The 12,725-nt window shown below is 39.2% G+C and overlaps 1 protein-coding gene across 3 annotated transcripts in view; it reads left to right on the top strand.

Annotated features, from left to right (window-relative positions):
- Positions 1-12,725, top strand: part of LOC136864060 (patched domain-containing protein 3) — a 752,635-nt gene that overhangs the window by 329,722 nt on the left and 410,188 nt on the right. For all 3 annotated transcript variants that reach the window (XM_067140595.2, XM_067140594.2, XM_067140596.2), the window contains exon 4: positions 11,022-11,306. In XM_067140595.2, coding sequence (XP_066996696.1) covers positions 11,022-11,306 — 285 coding nt within the window. The remainder of the gene's footprint in view (positions 1-11,021; positions 11,307-12,725) is intronic.

The following is a 12,725-nucleotide window of genomic DNA, read 5'->3' on the forward strand; positions in this document are numbered from 1 at the left end:
GGCTCGGACCAACGCTTCGTCTCTGGGCTACTCGGCTAAGCTCGGGTCAACTCGGCTCAACTCGGCTCGGATTTGGAGCGCTACGGAGCAAGTGAGGAAGAGGGAGACAGGTGGAGTGAACGAGACAGGCGTGGGGAAAGAGAGAGACAGCGCTAGTGCTCCAAATCGAGGAGTGGGGGTCAGCACTCTGGTCAGCCAAGCGAAGTCGTCTTTTGCACTCTGCACAGTGCATGCACCCTGAGAGGCCCTGCTTTAATGTCACCTGGTTCCCTTGACTACCGCTGTGGAGCTTCAAACTGTGGGCCTATGAACGTACGCAATACCTTAGCAAACGTTTTCAATAAGGCACTGCTACCACTCAAATTTGATTATACTTTAGGCTGTCTGTTACATACATGTCAATGACTGCTTATGTTTTTAACAATATATTAAACAGCTTACCTCACGTTATTCAGCATATAATCTGGAAAGTTCGCACTTTCTTCAGTCTGGATTCCCATTATGCAGTTTCTCTATTACATAATTGTCTCATAGGTAGGGATATACAGTTGCGACTTATTCTGGCGATTTTTACCACTTTGTGCTCAATGCATGGAAACAGAACATTATAGTTCTGAAGAACATGGGACACAGTTTCTTCATGCGCACTGGACGACTTGCGCTATCTAGGCCTATGTTCCTCTTCAAGCAATCTTCAGATACAGATACTATTTCAAATCTATTAGTTTTCTTCTTGTTTTACAATTTTATTAATTCTCTTCTGGAATGTTAGAACATGCATTGTTGGCAGGTTGATAGAGAGCATCTGTACAGGCAGATTACAAGCACCTCGGCCATACATTAATCATGTCCAACTCTTTCATCACAGTCCCATGAACGCTGATTTTCCAGTTTACTCTTTAACAACAATCAATCACTACTGATCTGCATTTAGGGCAGTCGCCCAGGTGGCAGATTCCATATCTGTTGTTTTCCTAGCCTTTTCTTAAATGATTGCAAAGAAATTGGACATTTATTGAACATCTCCCTTGGTAAGTTATTCCAATCCCTAATTACCCTTCCTATAAACGAATATTTGCCCCAATGTGTCCTCTTGAATTCCAACTTTATCTTCATATTGTGATCTTTCCTACTTTTAAAGACACCATCCAAACTTATTCGTCTACTGATGTCCTCCCACGCCATCTCTCCACTGACAGCTCGGAACATACCACATAGTCGAGCAGCTCGTCTCGTTCCTCGCAAGTCTTCCCAGCCCAAACTTTGCAACATTTTTGTAACGCTACTCTTTTGTCGGAAATCGCCCAGAACAAATCGAGCTGATTTTCTTTGGATTTTTCCCAGTTCCTGAATCAAGTAATCCTGGTAAGGGTCCCATACACTGGAACCGTACAGTACTCTAGTTGGGGTCTCACCAGAGACAAATATGCTCTCTCCTTTACATCCTTACTACAACCCCTAAATACCCTCATAACCATGTGCAGAGATCTGTACCCTTTATTTACAGTCACATTTATGTGATTATCCCAATTTATCTGTTGGTGGCGAGACTTTATGAGCCCGAGAAACACTTTGTAACGTCCTCGAAAGCAATAAAAGTTTCTTTTTGGTATTTGCTTTATTCACACCGACTCAGACAGTCCTTACGGTGACGATTAGGACTCGCTAGGAAACGACAGTGGCCTTAATTAAGGTACAGCCTGGTGTGAAAGTGGGAAAACATGGAAAATCATCTTCATGACTGCCGACAGTGGAGCTCGAACCCACTATCTCCCGAACGAAAACTAACAGCTAAACACGTCGGTAATATAAGGTTTATCTTCATTCCGCATTGTCTCACAATTACCGAATTTTGGTGGATTTCTATAGAGCGCACACAGAAAACATTTCATACAACCTTTAATATGTGAGCATTGTTGGATGGTCATTATGGAAACCAAATGATTTTATAATTTTGGGTAACTTTCCTAAATAATTCTGGTTGAATTTCGCAAATTAAAAATATTTACTTCATCATCATTCCGTGTCCGGTCAGCATTTCCAAAATGTAGCAACTCCGATGGCCTTGTTGTTCGCCTGGATCAGGTCCTGTGTAGTGCAGGGATGTTCTAGTAGGGGACAGATGAGCAGGTGGTTCGGAGCTTGTGTTTCACCACACTCGCGGGATGCGTCTCCATCAGCTGGAAGTATGGCCCATTTTTGCATGTTGGTCTTGCAAAGAGGTACGCCCACCCTAAGACGATTAAGTGATCTCCAAATAGGGTAGGGCAGGTCATTTCCTGGAGCTACCTCTTCCTTTGCAGGAGTATCAGGCGGCAGCATGCTCTTCCACCTGGTGATGCGGTTAGACTCAGGTGTTCTCCTACCAGTGGTTGAGTCCTGGTGATGAAGCTCTTTCTCGACTTCAGTCGACAGACTACAGTCTGGTGAACATGCAGTGGGTGGCGAGAATCATTAGTCTGTTTTGTCCTCTCTGCATCAGCAGCAACAGCCCTTCTGATAGTGGGGGGAGCTATTCCAACAATCGGGTATAGTTTGTCAACAGGAGGTGGCTTCAGACATCCCGACAAGATACGCACGGTCTCGTTGATTGCAATGTCAACCTCCTTGGTGAAGCGTACTCTGCAGCAGACACACACAAAGCAAGAGCAGAGGTTCTCAGGACGTGAGGGCTTGCTCCCCAGGTGGTGGCTGTGAGCTTTCTCAAAATATTGTTCCGTGAACTAACTTTCAGCCTAGTGCTGTGACAGTTTTCGGTCAAGAGTAACACCTAGATACACAGGTGTTGGACAATGTTCTAGTCGTTTGCCTTGCCATATAATGTCCAGTTCCCGCCAAGCTTCTCTATTCTTTAAGTGAAATGCGCACACCTGAGTCTTGTTGGGATTTGGCTTTAGATGATTAATTAATTGATTGATTAATTTACTTAATACCTATATACAGTACTTAAGGTTTCGGGGATATACAAAAGACAATGGGTTGGTACATATTACCACATCTGAAGTACTTACTTGATTATTGTTTGCAAGAAGGAGCTATACCAAATGAATGGAGAGTTGCTATAGTAACCCCTATGTATAAAAGAAGGGGTGATAGAAATAAAGCTGAAAGTTACAGGCCAGTAAGTTTGACATGCATTGCATGTAAGCTTTGGGAAAGCATTCTTTCTGATTATATTAAAAACGTTTTTGCGAAATTAATAACTGGTTTAATAACAGGCAGTTTGCGTTTAGGAAAGGTTATTCAATTGAAGCTCACCTTGTGGGATTCCAGCAAGATATAGCAGATATCCTGGATTCAAGAGGTCAAATGAACAGTATCGCGATTGATCTATCTAAGGCATTTGATAGGGTAGATCATGGGAGACTACTGGCAAAAATGAGTGCAATTGGACTTGACAAAAGAGTGTCCAAATGGGTGGCTATGTTTCTAGAAAATGGAATTCTAGAGAATTAGAGTAGGCGAAGCTTTATCTGTCCCTGTAATAATTAAGAGGGGAATTCCTCAAGGCAGTATTATTGGGCCTTTATATTTTCCTATATATATATATATATCAATGAAATGTGAAAAGAAGTGGAATCAGGGATAGGGCTTTTCGCAGATGATGTTATTCCATACAGAGTAATAAATAAGTTACAGGATTGTAACTGCAAAATGACCTCGATAATGTTGTGAGATGGTCAGTAGGCAATGGTATGATGATAAAGGGGGTTAAAAGTCAGGTTGTGAGTTCCACAGAGACGAAATGTTCTCTCAGTTTTAATTACTGCGTTGATGGGGTTGAAAGTTCCTTTTGGGGATTATTGTAAGTACCTAGGTGTCAATATAAGGAAAGATCTTCATTGGATTAATCACAAAAATATGATTGTAAATAAAGGGTAGAGATCTCTACACATGGTTATGAGGGTATTTAGGGGGTGTAGTAAGGATGAAAAGGGGAGGGCATATACGGCTCTGATAAGACCCCAACTAGAGTATGGTTCCAGTGTATCGGACCCTCATCAGGATTACTTGATTCAAGAACTGGAAAAAATCCAAAGAGAAGCAGCTCGGTTTGTTCTGGGTGATTTCCGACAAAAGAGTAGCGTTACAAAAATGTTGCAAAGTTTGGGTTGGGAAGAATTGAGAGAAACGAGACGAGCTGCTCGACTAAGTGGGATGTTCCGAGCTGTCAGGGGGGAGATGGCGTGGAATGACATTAGTAGACGAATAAGTTTGAGTTGCGTTAATAAAAGTAGGAAAGATCACAATATGAAGATAAAGTTGGAATTCAAGAGGACAAACTGGGGCAAATATTCATTTATAGGAAGGGGAGTTAGGGATTGGAATAACTTACCAAGGGAGATGTTCAATAAATGTCCAATTTCTTTGAAATCATTTAGGAAAAGGCTAGGAAAACAACAGATAGGGAATCTGCCACCTGGGCGACTGCCCTAAATGGAGATCAGTATTGATTGATTGATTGATTGATTGATTGATTGATTGATTGATTGATTGATTTCGTTGAATCACGAAGGGCAACAACCACAAGTATAAACTCTTGATACCGTCGTTGCGCCTAGAAAAACCGCCCTGTAATAATATTTCAGCTTACAACTATGACCAGAAAAGTTCTGTCATCCAAAATTCAATATATTCATTGTAAGTAATACATGTGCTGCGGGTCAGTATTTTGTCTCCTCAACACTTTGACATGGAGGTTTTTCGAGGCGCAACGATGATACACAGAAAGCCTACAATATTATTGACACCAGATCAATAACACTTCAAACCACCCAATACAAAACAAGCACTCACGATTCCGATACGTGTTGCACTGACTCAACAACACTCTTCCTACCCCCCAGAAGATTACAATGTAGAACTACACAACATTATCCTCCCCCAAAAGAACCACAACGGCGCAACAGCCCTGATGCCCCTTGGTCTACCAAGCGACTGCTGCTCAGCCTGAAGTCCTGCAGATTACGAGATGACGCATAGTCATTGTGGCGTATTCTTTCGGCTTTAATCGTGGTTTTATAAACCAGGATCTTTATCCCACCGTCAGGCAGCTCCTCAATTGTAATCACGTCGACTGAGTGGACCTTGAACCAGTCCTCAGGTCCAGGTAAATAACCGTGATCTGACCGGTAATTGAACCCAGGACCTCCGGGTAAGAGGCAGGCACGCTACCGGTACACCACGGGGCGGTACATTTCAACACGTACGCACACGCGCAAAAATTTCCAAAACCAGAAAGTCAGACTGCCAGACAGTATTCGGAATAAAGGCTAAAACATCTGAGAATACTTAAACCAGAAAGAACATCCGGAATAGAAGTGCGTAGACTTATAAATCTATATATATAAAATAACTTGTCCTGACTGACTGACTGACTGACTGACTGACTGACTGACTGACTGACTGACTGACAGATTCATCATCACTGAGCCAAAACTACTGGACATACTGAAATGAAATTTTGGGGATAAATTCATATTAAGATGTAGGTGCTCGCTAAGAGAGAATTTTTGGATATTCCGTTCCGTAAAAAGGGGGGTGAAATTTTAAAATGAGTGTATTTATATCTCAAAACTTCAAAAGTTTACAAATGTAAAAATTGGTATTTAGAATCTTCTTTAAAAATAAGGAAACACGTGTTTTTTGGTTTTCAGAAAATCCCAATAGGACGGGTGAAAAAGGGGTTGAATGCCTTTAATCAGGATACCGGTACTTATATCTCAGAAACTGAAGGTATTACAGACTTCAAAATTGGTACTTTTGATCTCTTTTAAAAATAAAGGAACACGTTTTTTTTGTTTTTGGAAAATCCAATTAATGGGAGGGTGAAAAGGGGGTGAATTTTAAAAATCAGTGTATCTATATCTCAAAACTTTGAAAATTTACAGATGTAAAAATTGGTATTTAGAATCTTCATTAAAAATAAAGAAACACGTATTTTTTTGTTTTCGGAAAATCCAAATAAGAAAGGTGGAAAGGGGTGAAAAAGGGGTTGAGTTCATTTATAGAGGATATTTATATCTCAGAAACTGAAGATATTACAGACCTGAAAATTGGTGTTTTGGATCTCCTTTAAAAATAAAGAAACACGTATTTTTTGTTTTTGGAAAATCCAATTAATGGGAGGGTGAAAAGGGGGTGAATTTTAAAAATCAGTGTATCTATATCTCAAAACTTTGAAAATTTACAGATGTAAAATTGGTATTTAGAATCTTCATTAAAAACAAGGAAACACTTGTTTTTGGTTTCGGAATATCCCAATAAGAAAGGTGGAAAGGGGTGAAAAAGGGATTGAGTTCATTTATAGAGGATACTTATATCTCAGAAACTGAAGGTATTACATACCTGAAAATTGGTGTTTTGGATCTCCTTTAAAAATAAAGAAACACGTATTTTTTGTTTTTTGAAAATCCAATTAATGGGGTCAGAAGGGGGTGAATTTTTAAAATGAGTGTATCTATATCACAAAACTTTTAAAGTTTATACTTGTAAAAATTAGTATTTAGAATCTCCTTTAAAAATAAAGAACACGTATATTTTTGTTTTCGGAAAATGCGAATAGGAAGGGTGGAGAAGGGTGAAAATGTGTTGAATGTCTTTAATGAGGCTAATTATATTTCAGAACCTGAAGATATTACAGACGTGAAAATTGGTATATGTAATCTACTTTAAAATAATAAAGAAACAGGTATTTTTCGTTTTTGGAAAATCCAAATAATGGGGAGTGAAAAGGGGGGTGAATTTTTAAAATGAGTATTCTACATCTTAAAATTTTAAAAGTTTACACATGTGAAAATTGGTATTTTGAATCTCCTTTAAAAATAAAGCAAAATGTACTTTTTTGTTTTCGGAAAATCGCAATAGGAGGGATTTAAAAGGGTGAATAATGGATTGAATGCCTTTAATGAGGATACATATATCTCAGAAACTGAAGATATTACAGAACTGAAAATTTGTATATGGGATCTCCTTTAAAAATAAAGAAACAGTATTTTTTTGTTTTTGGAAAATCCAATTAATGGCGGTTAAACAGGAGTGACATATTTGTATGAATTTTTTGAAAGACAATATCTACAGAATATCTGAGAAACGTAGAATGTTACAGACGTAAATAGTGATATTTGTAATCTCCTGTAAATGTAAAGAAACATAGGGGTTTTGTTTTTGGAAACTCCACTTAAGGGGAACTAAAAAGGGGTTGAAATTTTAAAATGAGAATTTATACAGTATATCTGAAGAAACTTAACATGTCACAGAAGTGAAAAATGGTATTTTTATCTCTATAAATTAAGGAAACTTGTATTTTTAGTTTTCGGAAATAACACTTGGGTGGAGGGGGGAGGGGGAAGTGACTGAAAATGGTGTTGAAATCTTTTAATTACGCTACTCTTATCTCAAAAATGAAGATGTTACAGACGTGAAATTTGTTATTTGTAATCTGCTTTAAAAGTAAAGAAGCACGCCTTCTTTTAGTTTTTTTGGGGGGGGGGGGGTAAATTAACTTCACGGCGGTGGAGTGTAAAAGGAGTTGAGACCAATTGATTTTTCTGTTCAGAATGTATTTATAAGGAACCTCCATTGCTCAGGCGGCAGCGCGCCGGCCTCTCACAGCTGGGTTCCGTCGTTCAAATCCCGGTCTCTCCATGTGACATTCGTGCTGGACAAAGCGGAGGTGGGATAGGTTTTCCTCATTTCATTCCTGACCCTGTCGAATGACTGGAAACAGGCTGTAGATTTTCGATGTACTTATTCTGACCATAAACCGATCATTTTTAATCTTTCCTGGGTTCGTTTTCAAGAACCATCTTTTCCTTCGGAGAACGTTCTTAGATTACAGTAGATTCTCCTGGCATATAAATAAAAATGTAAACACATTTGAAATAAACGATAGGAATGAGATTGATCGTCCAATTTTTCACCTCTATAATAAGATCCATAATGCACGGAAGTATGTCATACGTATGGCCAGAAATCCCCCACACTTGCCTACGTGCGACAATGGTGCTGGTCACATTCTCAACAATGACAATGGCCGCAGATGTAATTTACCGCCAAGTAGCGGTCTTGCATCTTGCTGTTGGGTCCAGAACAACTATAGTATAATAATAATAATAATAATAATAATAATAATAATAATAATAATAATAATAATAATAATAATAATAATAATAATAATAATGTTCTGGACCGTCGTCAAATGTGCGGACCGCGCTGGAAACGGGTCCTGGACGGGTAATGACTAAGAATGCAGTCCGGTCGCGGGTTCAGTACCGCCAAGGCACCCAAGACGACACCACGCCTGATCTCCTGAAGGATTTGTTCGATATTAAAAATGCTCATAGGAAAGGATGGAAAAGATTTAGGGACCCAAGGTACCGGGTGGAATACTTGGACCTTGCCCGGGAAGTACGAAATCGATTGCTGGAAAGAAGGATTGAAAAATCGGAGGAAACTTGCCGTAATCTATTAGGAAACGAGTCAGATCGCGAATTTTGGCGGATTCTCTCATAAAAAGAGTCAGATCGCGAATTTCGGCGGATTATATATAAAACAATAAGCATTCAAATATAAATTTCAGTATAATAACGTAGCGAAGCACGGGTATCTTGCTAGTTTGTAATATAATCAATATACTGATAAAATATTTTCTAAATAACAATTAATAGCCGTTGCAATATAATTAAAATTATCAAATATGAATAAAATAAAATAATCGCCTCACGCTTGGGCGTCAATTGTAATATAATTATTATAACAATAAAATATGAATGAAATAAATTAATAAGAATTAATCAAAATGTCCGTAGTATGGGCGCCAGAGTTCACCAGAATGGATCCCTCAAATTTTAATAAAGCATTATAATTCTCTCTCCCAACAGAAACATTGGGAAACGAAACGCGAAGAGCAAACTACCATTTGCAGTCAATCCGTTGAACAAAGCACATATATATGTAGAAAAATTCCTTTCACTGTTTCTGTGTATCAACACAGCTTGCATATTCTCATAATTAAAATTGTTATTCCACACAGATACTGTACCTTTATAATTCTGTATTCACTGATTCTAGGACTTGGTTTAAAGATACTTTCACCCGAGCAACACACGCTTGTTGTTCCAGAACATAAATTATGGAAAGTCTGAGATACAGTACCCCATAGCTTTCACCCAACATATAAGACACCAAGCCGCCACAAGTGATATAATACCAAGTGCGTAAGCACTCCACAGTTTTTAGGTCAGTACCTCACATCACATTCCACAAAATTTCACGTCAACAACGTTCCACAAAAGTAACATTTCCTCTCAAAATTTTAACAAAAACATGTTACACAAAAGTTACGTCTCCTCTCACGTTCCACGAAAGATTCAAGACAAGCATGTGTCACGAAAGTACATGTCCTCTCACGTTCCACCAAAGATTCAAGACAAACATGTGTCACGAAAGTACATCTCCTCTCACGTTCCAACAAAGATTTAAGACAAGCATGTTTCACAAAAGTTACATTTCCTCAACGTACACCAAAGTTTTTAAATCAACTCCTCCGCTGTTTTCAGTCAAGTCCTCCCCGTCGTTTTCTCACATGCCTAAATAGACCTCAGCCTCCCCCTAATCTCACATGATGCGTCTACATTGATCCTGGCCATCCAATCACGAGTGGAGATTCTCTTGCCATATCAAGACCACGCCCGGAACATCTTCCGGGTCCCATGTCAATAAAAACAAGGCTACCTCATCGGACTCTGAGCAGTTCCTGTTTTTCCATCCGCTTGTACAAAACAAATTACTCCTATCACATATGAAAACCTTCCAGCTTAAAATATTAAGCATAAATATACAAATGAACTAATAACAATAATAATAATAATAATAATAATAATAATAATAATAATAAAGACAATAATAATATGTGTTATATTTCTGAATACAGTGCGAGGGTGTGATTTACAGTATGTACCATCACAAATTACAATGCCACAATTTTTAGATTGGACAAGCCGTTAGAAATTTTTAATTACACAGAACACACAAGAGCACTTAAACATAACATAGAATCTCCATTTGCCAACCATTTACTAGACATAGGACAAGAATATGCAGACATCAACTACAGCGTTAAGGGATATCCCCTGAACATCCTACAACAACGTAGAATATAAAATGAATATTGGATTTTCACGAACGCATTGTAATCGAAACCTACTTTCAACCTATTAGGTCGTGTTACGTACATTTAGTACATGTTGAAGGGATTGTGGGTTCGGATCCCACTGGTGTCCGGTTGGCCATTTTTATTCTGTACTTAACATCCCTTCAACACGTATTAAGGTTGGAATTCGATTTCGATTAAAATATACACATACTATTTCTTAAAGTATCAACATTTTCAGTGACAGACACAATTCATATCCGATGCACTTTAGCCACACCATACAAGACGCCTTTCTAACCACAATGTTGATAATGGACACAAGCATCTAATGTTCTTTGCCAAGAGGCATTTGCCGAGGTCACTCGTACATAAAAATGGGGTAAAGTGCTCCAGAGAGGTAATTAATTTACTGTACTATCGAAACCAATAATGAAATCGGTGGAACGCGTCATCTCAATCATTGCTACGTCAAGAATATCTTCATTTTGTGAATATGTTACTAAAGGAAAGCAACACACATCTCATTCAACTCAGTAGAGGAGCTAAAGGAATATAAATCTTCCTTAAAGCATGTTCACTGAAAAGAAAGTTACAAATTTACTAGCGAAATTACAATACAGAACAACTTGCAGCATTTGTGCAAGTAAGCTCTGAAGTTTAAATTTTTTCTACAAGCATATGTGGTCTTCAGCTTTAAGTTTGGATAAAACATATTTTAAAGGAGGGCTGTGGTGGTTGTTGCAATGTTCCACTCGAAGCGAATACAGTAGAATGTCCATCTTAATTTACTTTGAATTGAACTGTTAATTTATTTTGTACTCCTGTGACTTTGAACGATTAATGACGTGTTTTACTTTCTTTTCAGAATTCCAGTCATAAGCTTCAACGTGAGAAAGAAGAGAGAAACAACAGAAGACGGATCGGTTTTTGATGATTTACCTTTTGGATTTGAGGAAGAAACCGACGATAACAGCTGGAAGAACTTTGACCCCAGTATAGTATTGCCTCTCGGGATGTACTGCGCCATTGTAAACAGTCTCGAGACAGCCTGCCTGGAAAGGAGCTTGCTTGAACTGTGGAAATACGACACGGATGAGCTCGAGTCCGTCACACCACAAAGAATCCGTGAAGACTTAAATAAAACTATAAGGTAAGCCGTAGTTTCTAATTTAAGAACAATGGTCATTGTTGCAAGCTCTTGTGGAAAGTGGGAGATTCAGTGTGTCTACTTGCGGGTATACACTAATGTGCCAAATGCTTGAATTATTCTGTCATATAGAACAGTGGTGATCTTCAAGCTCAAGAATATACTGGACGGTAAGTTAGATTTATGTCCGCGTAGTCGACGTGTAAGGTGGAGAGAATAGAGGCTCGTATAAAGACCGGCTTGACTGCGTAATGGTCTCAGATGATTGGATCCAAGTACTTCCGAAACAGTCAGGTGTGTATGATATTCACGTGTGTCGGTGGCCTAGGCAGAATTTAGTTAACGGGAGGCGGGCCATTATTGACATTATCAGCATTTTATATTTCTGATGTACTGTACGTGCAACGTCGCGGTCCTCAAGCGCAGGGATTATACTACTGAAGAAGTGGAGGGCGGACGCTATCTTATGTCAGTAGATTTTGTTAATCTGGCAGTGAGAAATTAGAGGACAGAAAACGATTATGGCTTTTTATACTCAAATATGAATACGTCAGTTTTCTATTTTATATAGCCCTAATATTAAAAAGTAGTAAAACGTCCAGGGGCGGGGGTTCAAACCAGGCAACACCTTCGCCTCGCGTACGCCTCTGATGTGTGTGGTCCAAGAAGGAAAAGCTCGTGAACTGATTACATGGAATTGGACGACAAAGATTCATAGGAGTCTCGTAGAAGACTAGCACGAATCAACAAAAGTTATACAGTACGTAGCTGAAGACAGAAATGACCCGGCATGATGACGAGACCAGTCATTCACGAGAGACAGCCCATTAAATTTTGCTGCGTAAAAGCTGTCGGCTGTCAGAGATCCCACGTTGTGATCTTCTTCTCCGGCGGGAGCTGCTCAATAATAAACACAGGTTAAACGAGGGTCTATCAGAAAAAATCATTCCGTCTGATGAATCCCATTTACTTTTACATCATGTTGGTACGCTTGTGTCCCCTACTTAGGAGATAATGATACTGTCAACAGGCTATTCCTGTTTGTGTCACTTAGCTGTGAGCTTACATTCGGGAGATAGTGGGTTCGAAACCCACTGCCGGCAGACCTGAAGGTGGTTTCCCATGGTTTCTCAATCTCACGCCAGTCGAATGCTGGGGCTGTACCTTAATTAAGGCCACGGCCACACCCTTTTCAGTCCTAGGTCTTTCCTATCCCACCATAGCCATAAAACCTGTCTCAGTCAGTGCGACGTAAACAAATAGCAAACAAAAAGGCTATTCAAGAATACTTCGAGGAAAATATTGAAGAGTTTGAGGTAATGCAGGATATCCTGATTAGGAATGAGAATAGTGAGTTGAAACAAGGAATTCACACTTCAACGGTTAGTCAGCCTTCTGTAGAAGAACAAGACACCAGAGAGA

The sequence above is a fragment of the Anabrus simplex genome, chromosome 2 (assembly GCF_040414725.1).
Source record: "Anabrus simplex isolate iqAnaSimp1 chromosome 2, ASM4041472v1, whole genome shotgun sequence".
NCBI lineage: Eukaryota > Metazoa > Arthropoda > Insecta > Orthoptera > Tettigoniidae > Anabrus > Anabrus simplex.